Source organism: Filicampus tigris, chromosome 13 (assembly GCF_054856515.1).
Source record: "Filicampus tigris isolate MCC_2025a chromosome 13, RoL_Ftig_1.0, whole genome shotgun sequence".
NCBI classification, from domain to species: Eukaryota; Metazoa; Chordata; class Actinopteri; order Syngnathiformes; family Syngnathidae; genus Filicampus; species Filicampus tigris.
The window spans coordinates 99,217-120,148 of record NC_141229.1 but is presented as its reverse complement, the minus strand read 5'-3'; the positions used below and the strand labels follow the sequence as shown (position 1 = coordinate 120,148).

Genomic DNA, 20,932 nt, shown 5'->3' with positions numbered 1-20,932 from the left:
CTTCCTGCCTTCCTTCCAACCCAAACCGCCTCCCCCCCTCCCTCCATCCCTCCTTCCCTCGCTCTCCCGGCGCCTCCTCTCAGAGCCAGTACCTGCGTCCTCCTAAAGCAGCGTCTCCTGTCAGCCTGCCGGTCCACTACACTCCTGCTATCTCTGCTTCGCCGCTGCGGCAGGTATTTCCCATCATGCTTTGCTTCTCGCTGGCGTTGCGTTGTCGAAACACAACATCTCTTAAACATTTGGACCTGTTTGTGTTTACTTTCAATGACATGAAATGCGTGGGGAGATACGTGTTGAAAAGGTGCAAAGGCTGAGAGTCAATTCAGCACTGAATGGCTGACATCTGGCATAAACTCTTTTTCACCCTCTCACATGTTCCCATTTTGCGGGCGGGGCGAAAGCAATGACTGACGGGCCCATGCAAGCAAGGAACTACATGGGTCGCCATCCCCGGCACGGAAATGCCCTCATTCCGTCCGGGGCCGTTTGGCGCAATTGCCACTTCCTTGATGATAACTGCTTAGCCCATTTCTACCACTACAATGTGCGGTGCCAAGGAAAGCATCTTCCCTGAAGTGTTTTGTATGATTTGGGCAACAATGTCTCTGCCGCGTGCATGCGTGAGCGGCTCACGTGGCAAGCTAGCGGCGAAACACTGCCACCACAGAAACACGTGCCGCTGTGGTTAACAACAGCGCAAGTGTGGCGAGGAGATTTTTGGGCACTTTCATGACCCGGTGCCAAGCCTGGCACTCCACGACTTCTTCAAGTACGTCATGGGATAAATAGAGCACACGCGTGAGACATTTGCAGTTGAGAAAATGGACAAAGTCAGCCTTGAAAGTGAGAGAAAATGTGAACCACCACGGCACGGCAGGTCGGCTGACACCGCGAGAGACCGCCGTGCCCGCGACCGCTCGAAATCCATCGGCTGATGTCGCATTTGGCAGAAGAATCGAAACATTTGTAAAACAGATTAGTACATGCATTTGAATGAGTACGACCTTACTCACCTTTGACCTTTTTCAGGGCCACATGATACATTTTGAAGTTGAGCAATGTTTTCCAAGACTGAGTACTTGCTGTATTTGGAAATTTCAAAGTTGTGGATAAAACTACCCAAACGTGTTGGGCGTTATCGGGAAGGCAACGGGAAGGCAAGGCAAGCTGATTTCATACACAGGACAACTCGAGATGCTTCACGCAAGCAAAAGCACAACATCTAAAAGCTCGGACAAACAACACTGAAGACATTCGCGGTGCTCTGAGAACAAAAGTAGAACATTCAAATTACGTACCAAAAAAATAAATAAATACAAAAGTACATGGGCAACATTTCAGAACGCTTGCAACCAAAAGATTTAAAGACATTTAAAAGCAAGGGAAAGAAATGGAAGGTAGCGCCATCAAGCACCGGTGTCAAACATACGGCCTGCGGGTTGCAACGGGCCTGCTATATGAAATGGAAAATGCATGGAAAAAAGCAACCAACAAACACGCAATTGAATACAATTCCTAAACTAACCACTTGGGGCGCACAGTTATAGGAGTAGAAGCGGCACTGGGCAGCAGATGAGAGCAGTGCGCCTTCCGCTAACTACGGTGTTGCCGAAAAGAGAAAAGGGGAAAACGCACAGGTTTCCACGAGAAATGGTCCGCTTCCTACTCCTTCTCAGAACGGCCAACCGGTGCACTACGTGTGTTATCAACAAGTGTCGGAAGGCGCCACCATTAGACTCATCGTGACGAAAAATTGGACGACTGAAAAGTGCGCTCAAACATGACAGCTCAGAGTTGCACAACCTGCATTAGTCTGGCGGGTAATACTGCGGCAGAGAGCATTTGGCAATCACATGCGGAGCTACAAAGTGGCCACGCCCCAACCTAGGGCAAAACTGAGATAGCCATGGCAACGCCTGCGGGGAAGTGGCCCGCCTTGGTTCTTGTCCCGGTCGGTGGGTGCGGAATCCACTCGGCAACAGCGTCCGATTCAATCATCGCCACACAGCCCCCTCGCTAAGCAGAAGAGGAGGCGGCAAAGAGAATCGAAGCGGCGGTAAAACAGGCCTACACATAGATGAACTAAATGCCACAGTACACAAAGGAGTCCAATTGGTATAGTAACCCAGCCAATGACCGAAAACAGCAGCTTGATGGCGGCTCCTCAAATTGGCCGATTAAGAGTGCGGCTGGTTGAACGATGGCTACCGACAAGCAGCCAGCGGCCCATGTGCACGTACGAGCCATGAGGTACCAGAAGAAGTGCTTTCAGAAGAACTCTCAGTTCACGTCAGTTGGGAAGAGAGTGAATGGCCAAAGTGGAAAACTGGCAGTTTTTTTTTTTTTTGTTCCCAGGCGAGCCCAGACCGCAAGATGCAGGAAGTGTCATGTTGGCTTCTGCAGGCGTACGAGGAGCTGCAGGAGGGCTGGGACTCCACCGGGGGCGAGAATTACTGCGAGCGCTATCACGTATGTTCATGTCTCAATCAACCCTTAAGACTGAGCTGAGTTTGTGGGCTCCAGTCGAGATGCCAGTTCTGTGGTGTTTTCAAGACCGGTAGCGTCGAGGAGAACCCGCACTTGGGTTTTGTGCTGGCTACCAGATGTTCCATGCTGGGATGCCCGAGCAGAAATCTGTTTGCCGCTTCATCTCGGTGCCTCACGCAATCTGCCATCGCTGACTATTGAGATGACGTTGGGAATATCTCCGTACAGTTCCTTGTTTGCTACCTCTTTCCAGCTGATGTAACACCCATTCACAACCGACTCAAGGGCCGTGTTTCACAATCATAGGGCAGTACTGACTCTACCGATGTTTGAAAAATGTGAAGCTTCATTTGGCTTGGGAGTCCAGCTTTCCAGATCTTCTGTAGGAGTAGAACACAAGACCTAGTCCGTGTTTTAGCGCGAGAGTAAGGAACTCTGGTTCCTTGAGAGCCATATCCTGCCTGCTTTCGATGTCTCCCTCCTCCAAAACATCTGATTCCAATGATCAGGATCGTTTCAGCCTTCAACAGCACTTGCTGATGAGCTGATCGTTTGAATCAAACGTGTTGAAGGTGGGAGACATCGAAAACAGGCAGGGCGTGTTTCTCAAGGAACCGGAGTTCACTACCCCATCTGGGTTTGGATCCCACGTCGATTTCCGTTCAACGGGCTTGAGTACAAAGGAAGTCAAAGTGCCGAGTGGCTGAGTTTGTGTGTTCCTTAGGTTTTCCAGACGTTTGTGGCGTCCTTCAATGAGCAGCGGCGTCCAATTATGCCTCTGCTGAGCGCGATGAGACGAAGCTCCGCGCTGAGTGACGAGCAGCGAGGCCTCAGGGAGGCCTGGGACGCTCTCACAGAAAAGGTGGATCCCCACTACTCTCGTCTCTTCCTGGAGCTTTTTTCCCCCTTTCGTCTGCAACATTGCGCTGACCGCATGAGCAGGAACTCCTCCTCCTCCGACGTGCCTGTTCACGTGTTGCTCCTGCTCCTCAGCCGTGGGCTTTGCATTTGGCAACTAAGCTTTCCGTAGGGACTTACCTGACTTGAGCCACATTCTAATTGCACCACCGTCATGTCGCAATGAGAGGAACTCGCCATGTGTTATGCCAACAGAATCTAACAGCACACACGTATATACGTCACCATCTGGAGCAGTTTACAGTAAATATCATTTCAATAAAATGCATCCTACTCACCAGAGATGCCGATTATCAAATGTGCTTATTGATGAAGAAAACAGACTGTTATGGCGGAATAAGTGAACAGACTCTCACGGACCCGATCATCCACTTATTTAGGTTGTAATTGTGGCTGAGTGGTTCTGATAGCCATAGTGGCCCTGACCGTCGTCCAACGCTGCTTCTGTGACAGCTGCGTGAGTACGAAGTGGAGTTGGACGTGAGCCTGCCGGCCCCTCTGGACACGGTGGTGCGCTGGCTGCTAAGCGCAGAAGGCGTTCTGGCCGAGGAGGAAGGCGAGCCCTGGGACCACCGCCGGGCCGCAGACCAAGCCGAGGAGAAACAGCGGCAACTCAAGGTGAAGATTTGTGGTTAGACACTTTAGGGCTAATCAATGCATGGCGGCACATGCAAATGTTCCGCTTTGCAGTATGGTGTTGCTCATGTCTTCGCTTTTTTCAATTTCTTGTGGTCACAAGCAGAATCCTAATCGTCTTTATTTGCAAAGTATGTTAAAAACACGCAATACGATACAACTTTATTTTGTCTGGCCCATTTCACAACAGCTGCAGTTGTAACAAAGCACAAACAAGTTGCTATGACGCACGCAGACAACAGTGGGCCGGTTTCTCTAGGAACCGTTGTTACTGGACAGTAGCCAAAATATAACGGCCGGATCACGTTTCGAAAAACAAAGACATAAAACAAAGACTTTTGACGTGGATGGGGCCGCATCGATGCAGAGATGTCAAAATCGGTGCATCTTGATTTCGTACCAACATTGCATCGATTCACAGTTTTTCGTGTATCGATGCATATTGGTTCATCTTCCCATCCCCAGTCTGAACTCAAGATCTCTAAAACTAGGGGGTAGAGGTAATTCAGCAGTCTGCCTTTATTTAGAAAAAAAAAAAAAAAATTGTAAACATTTTCAAAAAAGCAAAAATGTGGGAACTAAAAGCCAGTAAAGTGTTTTGAAAAAGCTACCTGGAGGCAAAAAAAAGTGCCACAAAGAAAAGTGAAGACGACGGGGGCATGGGGGGGCATGTGGCTTACGGTGAGGGGAAGAGGGAGCAAGGAGGCTCACCAGGAAGACGCCAAAAGTCATGTGAACGGCGGGCAAAAAAACAATTGAGTGAATCTTACATGGGGAGGACAAAATATTGCTGGAGCCACACAGGCAGGATGCAAAATGGCAAATGGCTCCACATGGGGGAACAAAAGGAACTATCTGGCGTCTTCCTGGTGTGCACGCGCTGCTTATGATTGGGAGCTGATGACCAATCGTTCCACCCGGATCAAAAGCACAGGCAAAAGCCAGCGGATAGCAAAAACACAACAACTCAGGCAGAACACGGCAGGGACAAAGGTAGCGCTACCTAGTGTTCAATTTGTCCTCTCTTTGAAAATAGCTTTAACGTTTCTTTTTTTCAGTCAAATGTTTTTTTCAGCAAAGAGAAAAAGGTTGGTAAGAGCTAAGAGATGTGTTTCTCTTTTCGCTGAAAAGACAAAACAAAACATTTGTCAGAAAACAAAGCTAGGTTCAACCGAGGAACAAAGACGGTTGGTTACCTTGGAGTCCGTCCGACAAGGAGCCTGACGAGAGAGATTTTCTTTCGTTTGAACCCCGGGGACGTGCCAACTCCATTTGTGAGGCCTGAAGAAAAGTTGTGAGGACAAAGAGACAAGACTGAGGTACGATATGTTGATCCAGGTGTGCCTTGAGGAGATGCCCCAGCAGGTGAAGACGTTCCAGGCCTTCCAAAACCAGGACCAGTATGGAAACGTGTTGGTTCCTGTTGAAAAGATGGAGGATCTGAAGAGAAGGTGGGCGTGAGTTATTCTGGTGCAGCAAATGGCACATTGTGGAGCATTTTTCCAGGCTCAACCCTAACCCTGACAAATGCTCCGTTTTGGGTTTGGGTCGGCCGCCATCACTCAGCCAAGTTTTCCTTGGTCAGGTTCACCGGTGTCAGAGTAAGCGCTAAGTACCACGGCATCAAGCTGGAGTACCGCGAGCACCGTCACACGCTTCTGGATTTGCTGAGCCAGCTCAGGAGCAAGGTGCACTTGTGGAAGAGGCCTTTCCTTTCTCCAGAGGCGGTCAGGCTTTTGCTGCACCAGTGGCATGTGTGTTGCCACACACACACACACACACACACACACACACACACACACACACACACACACACACACACACACACGCCCACGCCCGCGCTCACACCCCCCCCCCCAACACCCCCCCCACGCACCCACACACCCCCACACAACCCCCCACACACACACACGCCCACCCCCACGCACCCCGCCACCCCCCCCCACACCCACACACACACACACACACGCACATCCCATGAGCACCAGGCCAGCTGATACCTACTGATTAGCGTTGGAACATTTGCATGTTTTTATTGAGGGGTGTGTGCCACAGGCGCTGGTCACTCATCAGGAACTTCCTTCTATGCTGGAAGCCGCTCTCCACAAGTTAAAGCAAGTTTCGGAGAAATACTCAAGCAAGTCTGCTCTTGGTAAGACGGCCGCTTTGACATAGTCCAGACATCCTTGCTTTCTACTAACTGCCCAGTGCGGGATGTTCTGCTGGCTTTTCAGCTGCAGACTACCACCACGTTTGTCAACAAGTGACGCAGCTGGAGGAGGACACGGCGGCTGTCTTGGCCGACGTCAACTTGGCCAAGAGTACTCTGGGACGGGTTCTGACTGCCTGGGACTCCTACACCGATGGCTTGAGCTCCATGCAGGCGTGGCTGGAGCAGGCCTCGGCCGGACGCCACTGCCGCTCCCAATTCAGGGTATTCGCCAGCATCGTGTGTGATGAAATGTGATGAATGGGGGAAACGTCAACAACGGGGGGAAAAAAAAACATTTTACACTAAAAACACCCTGTTGCTCCAGCCCTGAGTGAGCGGGAACACGGCAACCTCTTCTGGAATGGAAATGCCCTGTTTTCAACATTGTTCCAAAATGTGTTTGTCAACACAAAGGCGATGCCGGAGAGCGTGGCCGAGTGGGCGTCCCGACTGGCTCATCTGAACGAGGTGGCAAACTTCCTGATGGAGTCGACCGACTCGCAGACCAGCAGCAGCCTGGAGGAGGAGCTGCTCAAACTCAACGCCGATTGGGCTCATTTTGTCCACGCAAACACCTTTGTAGGTTTTCACATACTTGTTGAAGGAGAAGTCGACAGCTCCCGTACACTTGCATGAAACTTCCTTCCCATGAGCCAACACAACGAGCAGACTGTCGGTGTGTTTTCCAGGATTGCGCAGCAGACTCCAACACTGACATCCAGACCAGACCATCACACCTTCAGGCTCTTGCTGAGGAGGCCACACTTCTTCTCCAAGAGCCCATTGAGACAACGTCAGGTCCTTTACGCACCTATAGGAAAAGAATACAGGTAAGGCTGGAATACGGTACAACACTTTAGTCGCACACCATATCCCCTCATATTCAGTGAGAAGCGCACTCACTTCTTTTACCGGTTGAATACCTTGGGGGGCAGGGTGGGGGGCATCAATTACTCACTGCTGTTTTGCTATTAGCTTCAGGGCTCAGTCCCTATCACTCGCCAACAGCACGGGAAGAAACATAAGTTCGGATCACTGCTCTGCAGAAGTGTTTGTGTTTTGACCTTCAGTTACTACTGAAGAAGCTAAAGGAAGTGGATCTGGAGGCTCTCGATTATTCTTCGGAGTGCTCTGTGGATGAGTTAGAGGAACTGAAGATGGCCACACGTGAAGTATGTCATGGCAGCGTCAGCCTGAATTCAAGCCAACCCACAATCTTAGCTGATCCTCGTATCTGAGACGATAACCTCAAGGCGGGCATGCATGTGACCATCCCTGCTTTTACCAGGTGAAGAAGACCCTGTGCGAGGCGGACCGGGTGTGTGCAGAGTTGCAGCACAGTATTTCAGGTCTTGACAGTCGCTTGGCCGAGCTTCTGCACTGGGAGACGGAGGCTCGGGAGACCTACCAACTACTGAGGGCCGCGGAGCGACGGCAGCAGCGAGGCCAGGATCCGAGGGCTCGGGTGAGATGGTCGACTGAGCGGGAGTCAGGACATCCACGGCACCCACTTGAGAGTCACTGGACTCCGTCTTTTCTTGCAGGGTCTGATCTCTCGTGGCCTTCAGCTGGAGGGTCAGGTGGTGACTGAGGAGCAAGATCTTCAGGCGTTGATCTGGACAAATCAGAAGAGCTCGCCCATTCAGTGCCTGCAGATCGCCATCATGCAGGACCGAGTGCGGGCAGCACTGGCACAGTCACAGGCCAGTAGTATTCCTCCTGTTCTTGGTTCTTAGTATTTAAAATGTTGTGCTTCTTGGGTAAAAAGAGACCTGGAGAGGTTTGAATAAAACAAGTAAGTCCCATGCATGCACGTTTAATAATTGAGGATTCCTAATTCCACCAGATTTTGTTTTCCATAACTTCAAGGTTTGCCCATTTGTATGATTACAGGAGGCAGTCGGGATGCTGAGCAGCTTGGGAGCAAGAAGAGACGGAAGCGGGAGTCCCACAGGAGGGCCTCCATCCAAAGTCTTTATCCAAGCCAAAAGCCCACCTCATCAACTGAGGCGGTCGGACACTACGTCGCCGACCCAGGAGTCGCCGCCATTATCCTTGATGGAATTACGTCCAGGTCAAGAAACATTTGTGCCGAGCATAGTGGTTCAGGAATACGTAGGAGAATGGGTGAGTTTGCCTCCTCCTGGCTCTGTGCAGGAAATTTCAACAGCAGAAGATCAGACTCATTCCGAGACAGGAACGAGTGAACAGCAGCAGACTATGGAGGGTCCCTTGATGCTCCAGCAGTTAAACAGGGAAAAAGCAGAGCAAGAGCCAAAGTGTCATCAGCGTAAAGTGGAGGTACAAGAAAAGGGAGCGCCAAAGAAAAGAGACAGAGAAGTACATCAAGAGGGGGAGCACCAACTGTCAGTCATGCAGGACTATAAAGACGGGCAGTATGTGTTAAGACATGTAGAGGCTGAAACGAAACTCCCACATAAAACAGAGACACATGAGCTGACTTCAGTCAAGAAATCTCTCCTCTCACAAGAGCTCCAATACAAAAAGGCCCAGGCCATGAAGAATCGCCCCTGGCTCCAAAGAACAGCACAACTGGACAGCAAAAGTCCAAACGAAGATTCTGTTCAAGAAACGGTTGTGGCTGCACAACCACAGACAGATCAGCAGGTAATGGGATATATGCTGGAAGTTGCTGACCCTACAGAACCCCCCGGGGCAAACCCCACATTTCAAGACAACTCTGCCGGGCAAGCAGCAGAACAGAAAAAACAAGCACAGCAAATTCCAAATCAGCAGAAACAACAGCAGGGAAAGCTGCAACCAGTTGTAGTGGCACAACAAGAGGAAAAGCTCCAGAAAATGCCCAATACAAAAGATCTGCCTCTTGAGCAAAGTCGGCCACCAGCCCACATCCTGCTTCAGTCGCAGGTTCAGCTCCAGCCTCCTGCATGTGGCCAAGTTGTTGCGCAAGGTCCGACCTGGGCTCAAATCAGGCCTTTATCTCCCATGCAGGACACAATTCAGACACATGTGCCAGCTCACATTCAGCTCGGTCGTCATCCACAGTCGGGGGCGCCCGTCCTTCCAGCCTCCCCAAAACCGCCAGCACAGGCCCAGAGTCGCACCTCTCAACAGGCAACATCCCAGATGACAAGTCTTCAGCGGCCAAGTACGCCTGAACAAAAAGCACAGGCGCTGCTTCAATCTCACTCTGCAACTCAGCCCCACCCCTGTTCTGCTCCACTGGCTCATGTTCAAGGCCATTCCATGTCAAAGATGAAGGCTGCACAGTCGCTGGCCCACTCACAACCCAAACCTGAACCTTTGGTCAAGGTTCAAGCCAATGCTGCGCCAAGGCCCCTGCCCAAAAACCAGGCACAGAAACTCCTCCCACATCAAACCTGTCCTAATCCAAAGTACCAAAGTACGATGCCTCAACCCCAAAGCAGTCCTGTGTCCATGCTGCAGGCTCAAACACAATCCCAGGTACAGACACTACCTCAAAAGTACGCTCAGCCAATGGCTCAGTCCCAATCCAAAGCAGAGCCCGTAGCAAAGGTTTCAAGCCTTCCTGCTTCAAAGGCCCATTCTCATAGGTCTTCACATGTAGTGACCCAATCACACAGCAAAACTGAAACCATGGGCCAGATTCAAAGCTCAGCTCAACCATACACACCTTCTCCAATACGCACTCAGCCAGCATCACACACCCAAGCTCATTGTCAACCACCACTTCAAACCCAGCCAAAACTTCAGACAAGTCCCACACAAGCCTTGACTCAAGGTCAACCTGCTGTAGTCCAGCCTCAAGTCCATCCTGTGACATGGTATTACACACAGTCTCAGCCAGCTGTCCAATATCCAGGCGACCTCGTTCCAGGCCAACTGCATGCATGGACCCAAGTTGGCAGCTCATCCGCCATGTCTATGCAACATCAGGCGTCTGTACAAGCCCAGCCCTGGCCCCCTTCACAACAGTGGGCCCCCGTCCAGGAGCTGCAAAATCAAGACATGATCCCGCAAAGTCATCACATTCCCCAGGCATTCCCTCAGCCAATAGTTGAAGTTCCACAAGCACCACAATGGGCCCAGATGGGTTCGCCTCAAATGGGGCACTCTGGGCATTCTACCATGCCACAATCATTGACTCAGCTTCAGATTCAGCTGCACTCTCACACGCAAGTCCAGGCTGGCACATTGTCCCGAGTGAGCCCCCAGAATCAGCTGCAGCCCCAAACCCAAGCCCACCATGCAGCGCTAATGCCAAAACATGAAGGCCACGCTCAGCAACAAATGCAGCTGCCGGCAGCCCGCTGTGTCCAAACCCACCCTTTCCTGCAGGCTCAGCAGTATCCACCCATTCAGCATCAGCTCCAAACTCAGCCTAACATCCACGCTCAGATACCTCAACAACTAAACCAGGCTAGTCTTGGGTGTCCCACTCAGCCTCAACTTCAAGCTCATGTATGGGCGCAGCCCCAACCTCTCGTCCAGCCACCAGTCAATGTTCAGCCACAGGTTCAGATGAGCCAATTCAAGCCTCCGCCGCAGCAGCCACTTCCACAATTTCGACCACCGGCTCAAAACCGGCCCCAGGCGCCTTCACTGCTAGCATATGCACCTCAAGCACCACTGCCTCCCCCGGCAACCAAGATGTTTTCATCAACCCAACCAAAGGATCACTCACTACTGCAAAATAAACCTGAACCGCAGGTTACGCTGCAACTTCAAATTCAGCCTCCCACACAAGCCGAGACTCAATCGCTACCACAATATAAGCCTGACACCCAAGGAGCATATCAAGCCCAATTTCAGTCACCAAAACGACCCAGGGGTTTGACACCACCACAGTACATGCCTGAACAGTTAACTACTCAGCCATCCCCTCAAGGCAAGACTCAATTACTACCAGAGTATAAACCTGAGCTCCAGTCAACTCAGCCTCAGCAAAAGGTTCCAACATCGGCGACCCAAGGCAGTGCTTTATCCGTCTCAAAGCCTTCAGTGGAACCCCAGTTGCCTCAAACAGCTATTCAGCAACCAGTCCAACCTGAAGCATCGTCACCTTCTCAATTCCAAACGCAGACCAAAACAGCACCTGAAGTTGATTCCCAATCACCATCACAGGTGACCGTCCAGGTCTACTTTCCTCCGCAGCCCAAACCTACAACGCAATATCCATCCCAAAGCAGCCCGTAGGCATTCTCAAGTCTTCTGTCTGTGTGCTGTCTCAATCCCAGGTCGAGTTTCCAGACCTCTGTATGCCACCGCCGGCCCTGGCCCAGGCTCCTCCGCAAGCCTACTCGGAGGCCTATGCCAAGGCCCAGGCTTTGGCTCGGAATGGCTTTGAGGAGGCCAAGCACTGCCTGCAGGAACACATCCTGGAGGCCATCAGTGATAAATGTCTACCATCTGAGCAAGCATCGGTGACACATGTAAGAGGATTTGTTGCCAACATGGTGGGATTGTTTTTTTTGTTTTTTTTGTGTTTTTTCGGGGCGTCGTTTGTTCGGAAAGACACACTGTGCCACGAATATTGAACCTGTTATGAGAAGTCAGCTGACCCAGGGCTTGACCCCTGTGTAGACTCTGGATCCAGAGTTACTGGAGGAGTTCCTGAGAGCAGCCAAAGGCATGCAGGCCTTCTGTGCACCTTCAGAGCTCAGTGACATGGAGTCCTTTACCCAGTCTGTCAGGTCTCAGTGGGAGGTAGGATTTTTTTTTTTAGTTTCACTTGATATTGTGCATCAGCTGAACCAATTTGCATTCACTGCTCTGCAACAAACCCTTGAAAGATCTGCAATGTGTTATTAATCTCTTAATGTCCGCCAGGCTTGCTTCTCATCCGAGGGCAACGGGGAACAAGCAGGCCATCCAGTGGAGGCTTTAAAGGAGCTGTGTGACATGCTGAGTCCAGAGGACGCCCACCGACTGGCCCACACTCAGCTGAGGGAGTGTGAGACTAGCCTGGCTGCCATCCAACGCCAATTCAGTGGTGACCAAGATGCACCGCTCCACGATTCAAGGTGAGCACTGACACAGCCGGGGTCACTCAGTCCTCAGACAGTAGCCACATTTTCTCTCCAATACTGAATTTGAAAATACATTTTCGACAGGACATTTTATGTTTCGCAGGCTTCCTGATGTTTCCAAAGTGGAGCAGGCTCCACCCGTAGAAACTGTGTTTCTTGGCAAACCACAAACAGCATCCGAGGTATCACACACAGTCATTGAAACCACACACAGGCCAAGTAATTTTTTTTATTCCCTTCAACATACTGTAAGCATCCATGCATATGATTTGTAGGTTTCACAAGCGAAACTCAAGACAACAAATGCCGAACAAAAGGTTCAAGGTAATTCATCTGTTGATGAAGATGGCAACCAAAAGGAGGCTTTAGAGAAGTAAGCGGGGCAATCATGCTAACACATTGCTTACAATTGTGTTTGCCCTTATCTATCGGGTTTTTGTTTCCAGATATGAAAATTCCAGGAAGTCTCTAAAATTCCAGCTGTCGAAAAATGAACAGAGCATCCGAGATGTGCCCTCAGACTCTGTGACTCTCAAGGATCTTCACACGCGGCTACAGGAAATTCAGGTACCATTGGCAACATGTCGTATTTGTACAATTCACATAAGCCGACGCAATCTTTTCCTCTCTTAGTTCCTGAGGCAGGACACAGAGTCTTTGTGGCTTGAGTTTATCAACCAGTGTGCCCGACTTGGTGGGAACGTCGGTCTAGAGCAGGAGAAATCAGACCTTCAGAACCAATGGCAGGCCCAGCAGTCCAGCCTTCAGAGGAGAGGCCGTTCACTGGGTGCTGCCCTCAGGCAGATTGACTCCACTGAGAACCACATGGTGGACTTCACAGACCGCCTGGATCGTTACCTGAGACAACCCAAAGACATCACGGCCTTTACATTGGCTGACAGCAACATCCTGAAAGACATTAAGGTCCAATGTCCACCAAGGTGACGTGGAGAATCCTGTCACTTGCTAGCAGATTCTAACGTCAACTTGTTCCTCCCTCAGGAACTGGACGAAAACATCCAGAGTGAACTGGATCAGCTGGCCCGCCTGGAGCCAGAATCCAGCGACCTAGATCCCAGAGACTGCTTCCCTCTGTCCCGGGAGGTGGAAGCCCACAGAAGCAGCCTGGATCAGCTCCACCAACAAGTTTGCAAAAGTGAGGCAGCCGCTCGCGCTTTGGATCGCTTTCTTATGTCCCTTCGCACTGTCGAGGAGGACATCGCCGGAGTGAGAGGCTCCCCTTGCAGTGATGCGGTGGTTCTGCAAGCCAGTTGTGCCAAACAGGCTCTGATCAGGCAAAGTGTGGACAGTCTGAAAGACAAGGCACCGCAGTTGGATCTTCTGCTGCAGGGGGCCCGGCTGACGGTCACCAGGGATGGTTCTCCTGCCTCCTGCCTGGACATGGTCACTGTCCTGCTGAACAAACTGGAAGAGGCTGCCAGCGGACTGCTGGGTCAGCAGCAGAGCCTCAAGAGAGAAACTCACAGCCGATCATTGGGTTTGAGAAAGAGGACCCTGTTGGGGGAACTGAGAAAGCTTCAGAATGCCATGGAAGCACGAGGCCTGAATGAGGCCACCATGCCGGCCGTACAACACAGGTGTGTCTTGTGTGTCCAACAGCAGCACAACAATGCTCACAAGGATTTCATTTCAGTTGTCACATCTCACCTTAGGCTTCGGGCTCTGTCTGACTTGGAGGGCCAGCTGCAGACTCACAACTCAGAGATCCAGAGTCTCAGGGAACTACCCGAGTGTCAAGGAGAAGGTCAAAACCTCCTCGAGGAGCTGGAGGCAGAGTACAACCAGACTCGAGCATCTTTGACTGACAGGTAGAGTATGTTCACTTCCTGCTTCTGCTGAACCCAGTTACTCGTGTATGCGTGACACCTAATAGGCATGGTGTCTGACAGGAAGCAGCAGAGCAGCATCCTAATTGAACTTCTGAAGAAGTTCCAGAGCTGTCGCAGTCATCTGAGCAGCACTGTGCTGAGAGCTGAGCAGAGCATCAGTGAGCAAGCCTCATACATGGGCAAAGACAACCTTCACAGGATTATAACCAAGGTGAGCCAGAAGCATGTCACCCCTCCGATTGCGATGGCCAGACGAGCGCACCCGTGTCCTGACTTGAGCTCACTTGCGGTAGTCCTACTGCGTTCAAAGAGTGTCTCCGGGTCACTTGAATCCACTTGTCTAGGTCGAGGACATGAAGCAAGAACTGGGCGGCCTCCGTGAGCAGATGGATGTGATGAGGGCCGTTTGCAGGCAGCTGCAGACCCACCTCGACAAGTTCTCAGACTGCAGGGAGGCCCCGTTTGAAGCCGAAGCCGACACACTGATGGACACCTGGCTGGATGTGAGTGCCTGGACTTGCACAATCTACCGTCTCCACCACCACTGCCACCGTCACCACCACCACCTGTGGTTGAAGGTGTCATGCTGATAATGTACGTCCCTACGCAGGTGACAGAGAAGATGGACGCATACATGGACAACCTTCAAGTGGGCCTGGAGCTGTGGGACAAGGAGTTGATGTTGGGCGGAGAGATTGATGACTGGGCGGCCTCCAAACTGGCCTTGTTTGCAGAGGGCCACCCCTTCCACAACCAGCAGCAAGTTGCAGCCATGAAGGTGAGGTTCGAATGCCTGCGCATGCATTGACAGTTGTAGAAAAGATTTGATTTGAATGCATAGGATGAGATCAAGGCCCATGAGGAAAACATTGAACATTTCCACAAGAAGTCTGAGGAGATCCAGGAAATGCTTCAGAGTCAAGAGGCTCCACTGGAGCTGCAAGTGAGTACAAGCACCTTGAAGATGTCTGCCTCCAACGTGGAGGACGATCTCTCTTGCATGGCCTCCAGGTGATGGAAACGCAGTTGAGGAAGAGGATGGAGCAGGTGAAGGAGCTGTTTGCTGACTGCGCCGACGTCTTTGAAGAGCTGATGGTGGTGAAGAAACATCTTGCCCAAAAGATTGAGGCATGCCTGTCAGCTGTGGCGAACATTCAAAGCTCTGTCAGGAAGGTCCAAGCCTCAGAGCCAAAGGTGGAGACCCAGTTACAGGTACGCAGCGCGGCGACACAATTGGTGTCAAGCAGGTCTGGATGTCACCTTTTATGTATTCGTCCCCAACCGTCTCACTTCACATGTCACAGTTGGCCGCGTACATTCATGCGACAAGTGTACTCGAGTTCATTGCGGTATCTGCGCTACAAAGCGGGTGGCGGTAATGCGCCTGGATCACTTTGCCAACTGACAGAAAACATCACACGCGAGAGGAATACAGTTGGTGTCATGGCGAGTTCAGATGACTGAAAGGAGCTCAAAGACCCACCGGCTTCATTTAAATCCGCTCTGGGGGACAATTTCAGGTTCCTTGTGGAGTCTGGATTGGACGAGGACAATGTTTCGGTGTTGTTTGACTGTTGCTCGGCATGATGCTTATTAGATGGCAGCATCATCCAGCTGTGTCCAGAGGTGGCAAATCCATCCAGGTCCAGAAAGAAAAATCCTGCCACAGTTTGGCTTTAGCTACAGATGAATGAGCTCGTCTCGTTTACTTGCACTTACTGTCTGCTAAAAATACACGAGAAGAAACTTGGAATTATGCTTTTGAGACTTTTTGTTGCTTTCCTATTGTACCGAACTCGTACCTCGCCATGACTCCATAACTGAACTTCTGCAAACCGTTCCGTCCCTAAAGATAAGATAAGATAAGAATGCCTTTATTGATCCCACAGTGGGGAAATTTTCATTGTTACAGCAGCAAAGATATAGGTCACACAGGGACGGCGGCATAATGTAGCCATTAATGTATAACATTGACGGCAAACATTCGGGATCAAACCTATGTAAATATAAGCAGTAACATGTGTATATACACTTGTATATACACACCAACATACATCTACATAAAAAGTATGAGGAACACTCATTTTGGCCTGTACATAGTGCAGAGGAAAAATACTCAAAGTAAGTGACAGTGCTGCAGTGCTGTAGTGAAATGTAAGGAACAGCATTGGATAAAAATAAAACTAGACTAACAGTAGTGGGGAATGTTGAGTATTGCACGGTATTACAGTAGTGGGGAATATTGGGTATTGCACGATATGAGCTCAGGTGCAGGCCTGCACAATTGCACTAATGTCCGCCAGTTTGTAGAGACTACACAATGTTATCCCGCTGAGCTGAGCCTGTTTTCCAAGTCAGCAAATGTTACGTTCAAGTTAGAGTCGTCAGGGTTCTGACGTCTCAAATGTTGGCAAAATGTGCACGAGATGTTTGGCAACAGTTTAAGTGATTTTTCCTGTCGCAACGACATGTTCAAAATTCCCTTGAATTTGCACTGGCGAACTGAGCTCAACCGATTTCAACAAATAAATTCCAGCGGGAACATTTCCAGCTGCTTCGTCAAAGCTCATTGTATCGCATGCGCCTTTGTTGGTGTTGTTTTGCTCCAGGATCTGTGTGACGACCTCGTGGCCCAAGAGGAGCAGGCCGAGTTGGTGCTGAGGGAGATGGCTCTAGTCTCCAGTGTGGCCAGTCCACGAGTGCTGGAGGAGCTCTCCGTGGATTGCGGGCGACTGACGGATGCCGTCACTCGCACCAAAGACATGATCCACCTCAAGAGAGAGGAGAAGGACAAAGGCCTGCTCAAGGTCATCCAAGGTCAGTCCACGTCTCTGCTCCGTCAAGGGATCGTCCCTTCCTAACCTCTCTGGTGGAGCCTGAAGAAATCAGAGTCCCGGATGAAAGTCACTCTCCTTCTCTTGTAGTGGGTAGCTTGTTGGTCTTTAAAGAACAAATTTGGCTCTTCTTCAGATGAGAGGAAGTCTTTTGAGGACTGGTTCCAGGACCTGCAGCTGGCCGTCAATGAGTGTTTCGAGAACCCAGAGAGCAGAAAGGATGTGGAAACGTCCTTACAAAGGGTCACTGTGAGTGAGCAACCCACTTGACGCCGTTGCATTTGGTCATGGGAGGAGGCGGCCCTCACGGTTTACCTGGTCTCTCGCAGGGCTTTCTGAAGGCCGACGATGCGGAGCGCCGTCTGGAGCGGCTGAGGGAGCATCTGGAACGAGGTCACCTGCTGATGGCTCCTCAGCAGCTGTGTGAGCTCAGTGATTGGCTGAAGGAGCAGCACGAGGAGGTGCACACCTTCAAGACACACTGTCTGGAAAGGCACAAACAAATGGAGTCCCTGAATTGGGAGCTGAGCAGGTAAACGCTCTGTTCTTGCTCAACATTCCTACCGAGTCTTCCAAGTAGGACGCGATGAATGTGGGATTTGTTGCGTCTGCAGACTGCAAACGCAGCATGACGCTTTCCATGAGTGGCTGCAGGGCAAAGAGGAACTCGGCGCAGCGCCTGGCACTGCCAAACGTCTCCTCCAGGACCTCCGGCGTGAGAGGTGATCACAAGGGAAAACAAGACAAATGCCCCCTAGTGGTTGTGAGCACCACAGCAACCTGGTTGGATGCGGAGGCTTCATCTGGTATACCGAATCAGAGCTTGCCAACATAGCCACTGGCGGGTTTTCGTCCGAGGTTGCGGAAGGTTGACTGTTTTAGACCGAGGGGCAAATTGCCACACCTGTGTGTGTTAGCCTGCTGGCCACTGGTCCTGGATGCACTTCACTTCCTTGTACAGCCTGTACAACAAGTATTTCTTTTTGTATTTATACTTTGGAAGTATTCATAGTGCAACTCTGCATTGTGTGTACAGTGCGTAGTTTTTGCTTCCATTTCAAAATGCACTCAACATTTGCAGCTAAAAATGGTCAGACCAGAGTATTGCCTTCAATTGAAGTTGCACCATCATTTATAACTATATTTACATGGCAGGAATGCTGCGAGAAGTGCCAAAGTTTCATCAAAGTTGAACGTGCTATCATTTAATTGACTTATGAATTTGCACATACCTTCAAGAATTCGGGCTGTGAGATAATGATCTTATATAAGAGCATATGAGCCGATAAGTCGACTAATCGCAACTACTGTTGGTGATAATAGCAAAATAATTGTTTGTGGTAGTCCTAGTTGAGAATTGTTATTGCAAAGCCTACACATACCGGGTTAGTGCTCAACCTGTTGTTTTCTCGCTGCCTCAAATGACTCCCACAGTGTCCACTCTCTAGGGCAATGAAAGGGAGGTGCTCCATGTGTAGAAATACTTCGGTGTCTTTGTTGATGACTCACTCACTTTCAAGCCACACATAAAAAAATCTTTGTTTTTCTTTTCATGTCAAGAAGCATCTGTTGTTCTGTGCTGACTTACGGAGATATTTAATACCAGACTACGGCGATATTTAATACTCGAATCCCGCTGTAAAGTGTCTTTGCTTGATCAGGCTTCTAACTGTAAGATATCCACTCACCACTCTGAATTTCACTGTGGAGTAGGATGGCCCACTCTGGCTACTCACTGGTCCACTTTTATTTCAAAGGCATCAATGGGACTACGACTGTGAGTAATGCCCAATGCTTTTGTCTTCGTTTGCAAGATGATTTGTTGCTTTCGGTCTCGTTGGACAAAAGGGCTTTGGTTTACTCTGCTCCTGATGCATGGAACATGCTACAAAAAGGCTGCAAGCTAACCCATTTAATTTCTTCAATCACTTTTGAATCTAAACTGAGAGTTTGTGAGACAAATTCCACAGTATGCACTTGTTTTTCAGCGTGGTTGTAAAATTCAATGTTGAATCGGTAGCTATTTTGTGTTTTTGTTTGCTGCTGCCTTTTGGCCAGGACTCTTGCAAAATAGGTTTTTCTTCTCAGTGGGCTATTGCCTGGTTCATGCAAACAGTTTTTCTTGTCACCAAGAAATTTGACGAAAAAACCCAACTTTGGCTACGTTGGCAAGCCAGCGTTGACGAGCGTTTGCCGTGCTGCTCACCGAGGTCCCACTTTTAGAGCACGTCATGACATCAGTGTCATGAGATCCCTTGCTTGCTGTCTATGATGTCACCTTTGATATTTCAAATGTCCAAAACAAACCACCTTTGAATGCTCTGACTAACCGAAATGATGTCATGTGCCTTTAATGTGCATTTCAAGGCCCTTCTTGCAGTGGGTCAGGTTCGTGCACAGTACTGACTGTCAACAATCGCAAGGTTCATCTCTTGTTCTCTTTGCGCGCATCAGCCCGAGAGTGGACGTCCTCGTGGAGCTGTTAGATTCCGTGCGCCGTCAGGGCATCCGAGCTGACCCAATCCTCAAGGAAGGTGACGACGTCATCCGGCGCTACCGAAAGCTGGCTGTCTGGCTGCAGGGGGAGGAGGAGGAGGAGCGCCGTGTCATGGATGCGCAGATGGGCCAGTTTACAGCCCAGGCTGAGCACCTCAGGGGCTGGTTTCAAGACCTCCTGTGCTCCTTCACCTCCGCGTGCGGCGACCTGCCGTCCAAAGAGACGAGCCTCAAAGCTGAGGTCGGAGCTTGTCGGCTTTCTTTCTTTCGTCTTTCTTCAGCAGAACAATCTTGTCAAGCCTGCAAAAATGGTGTACTGCATATTTAGTCAAATATTTTTCTTTGTCTGTCACCAGGCTGTCTTGAGTGCAAAAGCAGAGGGAGACGGCAAGATGAACAGACTGCAACTTGACAGCCAGAGTCTTTGTGAGCTGGACCCACGGAGCAAACAGGAAGTCCAGCAGTCGGTCCGAGACCTGGAGGACGAGTGGAGGAGCGTCCTGCGGGCCGCCGAGGAGGTTGTCAACGAGGCGGAGACCCGAGCTGCCTTTGACCAGCAAGTGGAGGCTCTCAGAACCCAGAGTGAGCATTTGCGCTCCCAGATCAACCACTTGGATCACAGCCTTCAGTCTCATGAGACACTGCAGGTGACTTTCAAAACGTCTCTCCCAAAACTCGATTAAGGTTGCAGAGAGCAGCAGTGTTAGGTATGCAAGTTTGCCACATCAAAGACGTACAGGCGTTTTGGCCATGTTGCGAACAAGAGCAGTCAAAAGGGAGGAAATAACTCTTGTGTTTTTTGCATGATTTGACATTCCGAAGAATGATTGAAGGGATTATTTGGTCAACCAGAAAATGTTCATCAAAATCGAATGTTTAATCGAATGTCCAACCTTTTTGCCCAAAAGAGAGCGTCACACACTTACGATGTGGATGATGCGCTTTATGACCTTCACTGTCTTGCTGTGCGTCAACAAGAGTTAAGAGCTTTCATCACCTCTTGGTAACCTTTGATTGGTAGTTATAGTCTGGAGTTTGGAGATGTAATTCGACTGTTGACCACTGGGTGATAGCACACAACTGTAACACTGTAAAGCGAAAACAGGAAGTGAAGCCTCAGTTTTGCTGAAATTGAATGTCTCAGTCTTCACTTGTGCTTTTCATGTCTACAGAAGCTGTGGCTGTAGGTTGATTTTTTTCCCCCTAATGTCTTGGTTATTCATATCGTGTACATGGTGAGACGTTGCCTTACACTGCACAATATTTTTGTTACCCATTGTTCTTCTCGCTCACTTATTCAATGGTTTGAAGTGTTTTGGATGTGTTTATTGTATTAGGAGGAGTGATTAAAAACCTTAGAAAACCTGCTACAAATGCTGTAAAAACATGCCTCCAAAGTAATTAAATAAGGCTTTTCTATCTTGTGGAGGTGCTCTGGAAGGTAACCCCCATGATGGAGGGACTTCGACTGTATTGCTGTGTATGCTTAATATATTGGCACAATTG

The 20,932-nt window shown here is 50.0% G+C and overlaps 1 protein-coding gene across 1 annotated transcript in view; it reads left to right on the top strand.

Annotated features, from left to right (window-relative positions):
* syne2b (spectrin repeat containing, nuclear envelope 2b) overlaps window positions 1–20,932 on the top strand; it is a 75,965-nt gene that overhangs the window by 9,650 nt on the left and 45,383 nt on the right. Inside the window, exons 9-42 of the mRNA XM_086050001.1 lie at window positions 84–173; window positions 2,356–2,469; window positions 3,212–3,349; window positions 3,859–4,023; window positions 5,380–5,492; window positions 5,627–5,795; window positions 6,097–6,193; window positions 6,276–6,475; window positions 6,668–6,832; window positions 6,943–7,083; window positions 7,324–7,425; window positions 7,542–7,718; window positions 7,798–7,956; window positions 8,147–11,341; window positions 11,455–11,649; window positions 11,801–11,923; window positions 12,047–12,240; window positions 12,350–12,428; window positions 12,522–12,619; window positions 12,693–12,813; window positions 12,880–13,170; window positions 13,249–13,844; window positions 13,920–14,075; window positions 14,157–14,307; window positions 14,441–14,599; window positions 14,707–14,874; window positions 14,938–15,039; window positions 15,108–15,308; window positions 16,706–16,913; window positions 17,067–17,179; window positions 17,260–17,462; window positions 17,545–17,652; window positions 19,385–19,667; window positions 19,783–20,073. Of these exons, the coding sequence (XP_085906127.1) occupies window positions 84–173; window positions 2,356–2,469; window positions 3,212–3,349; window positions 3,859–4,023; window positions 5,380–5,492; window positions 5,627–5,795; window positions 6,097–6,193; window positions 6,276–6,475; window positions 6,668–6,832; window positions 6,943–7,083; window positions 7,324–7,425; window positions 7,542–7,718; window positions 7,798–7,956; window positions 8,147–11,341; window positions 11,455–11,649; window positions 11,801–11,923; window positions 12,047–12,240; window positions 12,350–12,428; window positions 12,522–12,619; window positions 12,693–12,813; window positions 12,880–13,170; window positions 13,249–13,844; window positions 13,920–14,075; window positions 14,157–14,307; window positions 14,441–14,599; window positions 14,707–14,874; window positions 14,938–15,039; window positions 15,108–15,308; window positions 16,706–16,913; window positions 17,067–17,179; window positions 17,260–17,462; window positions 17,545–17,652; window positions 19,385–19,667; window positions 19,783–20,073 (8,865 nt within the window). The remainder of the gene's footprint in view (window positions 1–83; window positions 174–2,355; window positions 2,470–3,211; window positions 3,350–3,858; window positions 4,024–5,379; window positions 5,493–5,626; window positions 5,796–6,096; window positions 6,194–6,275; window positions 6,476–6,667; window positions 6,833–6,942; window positions 7,084–7,323; window positions 7,426–7,541; window positions 7,719–7,797; window positions 7,957–8,146; window positions 11,342–11,454; window positions 11,650–11,800; window positions 11,924–12,046; window positions 12,241–12,349; window positions 12,429–12,521; window positions 12,620–12,692; window positions 12,814–12,879; window positions 13,171–13,248; window positions 13,845–13,919; window positions 14,076–14,156; window positions 14,308–14,440; window positions 14,600–14,706; window positions 14,875–14,937; window positions 15,040–15,107; window positions 15,309–16,705; window positions 16,914–17,066; window positions 17,180–17,259; window positions 17,463–17,544; window positions 17,653–19,384; window positions 19,668–19,782; window positions 20,074–20,932) is intronic.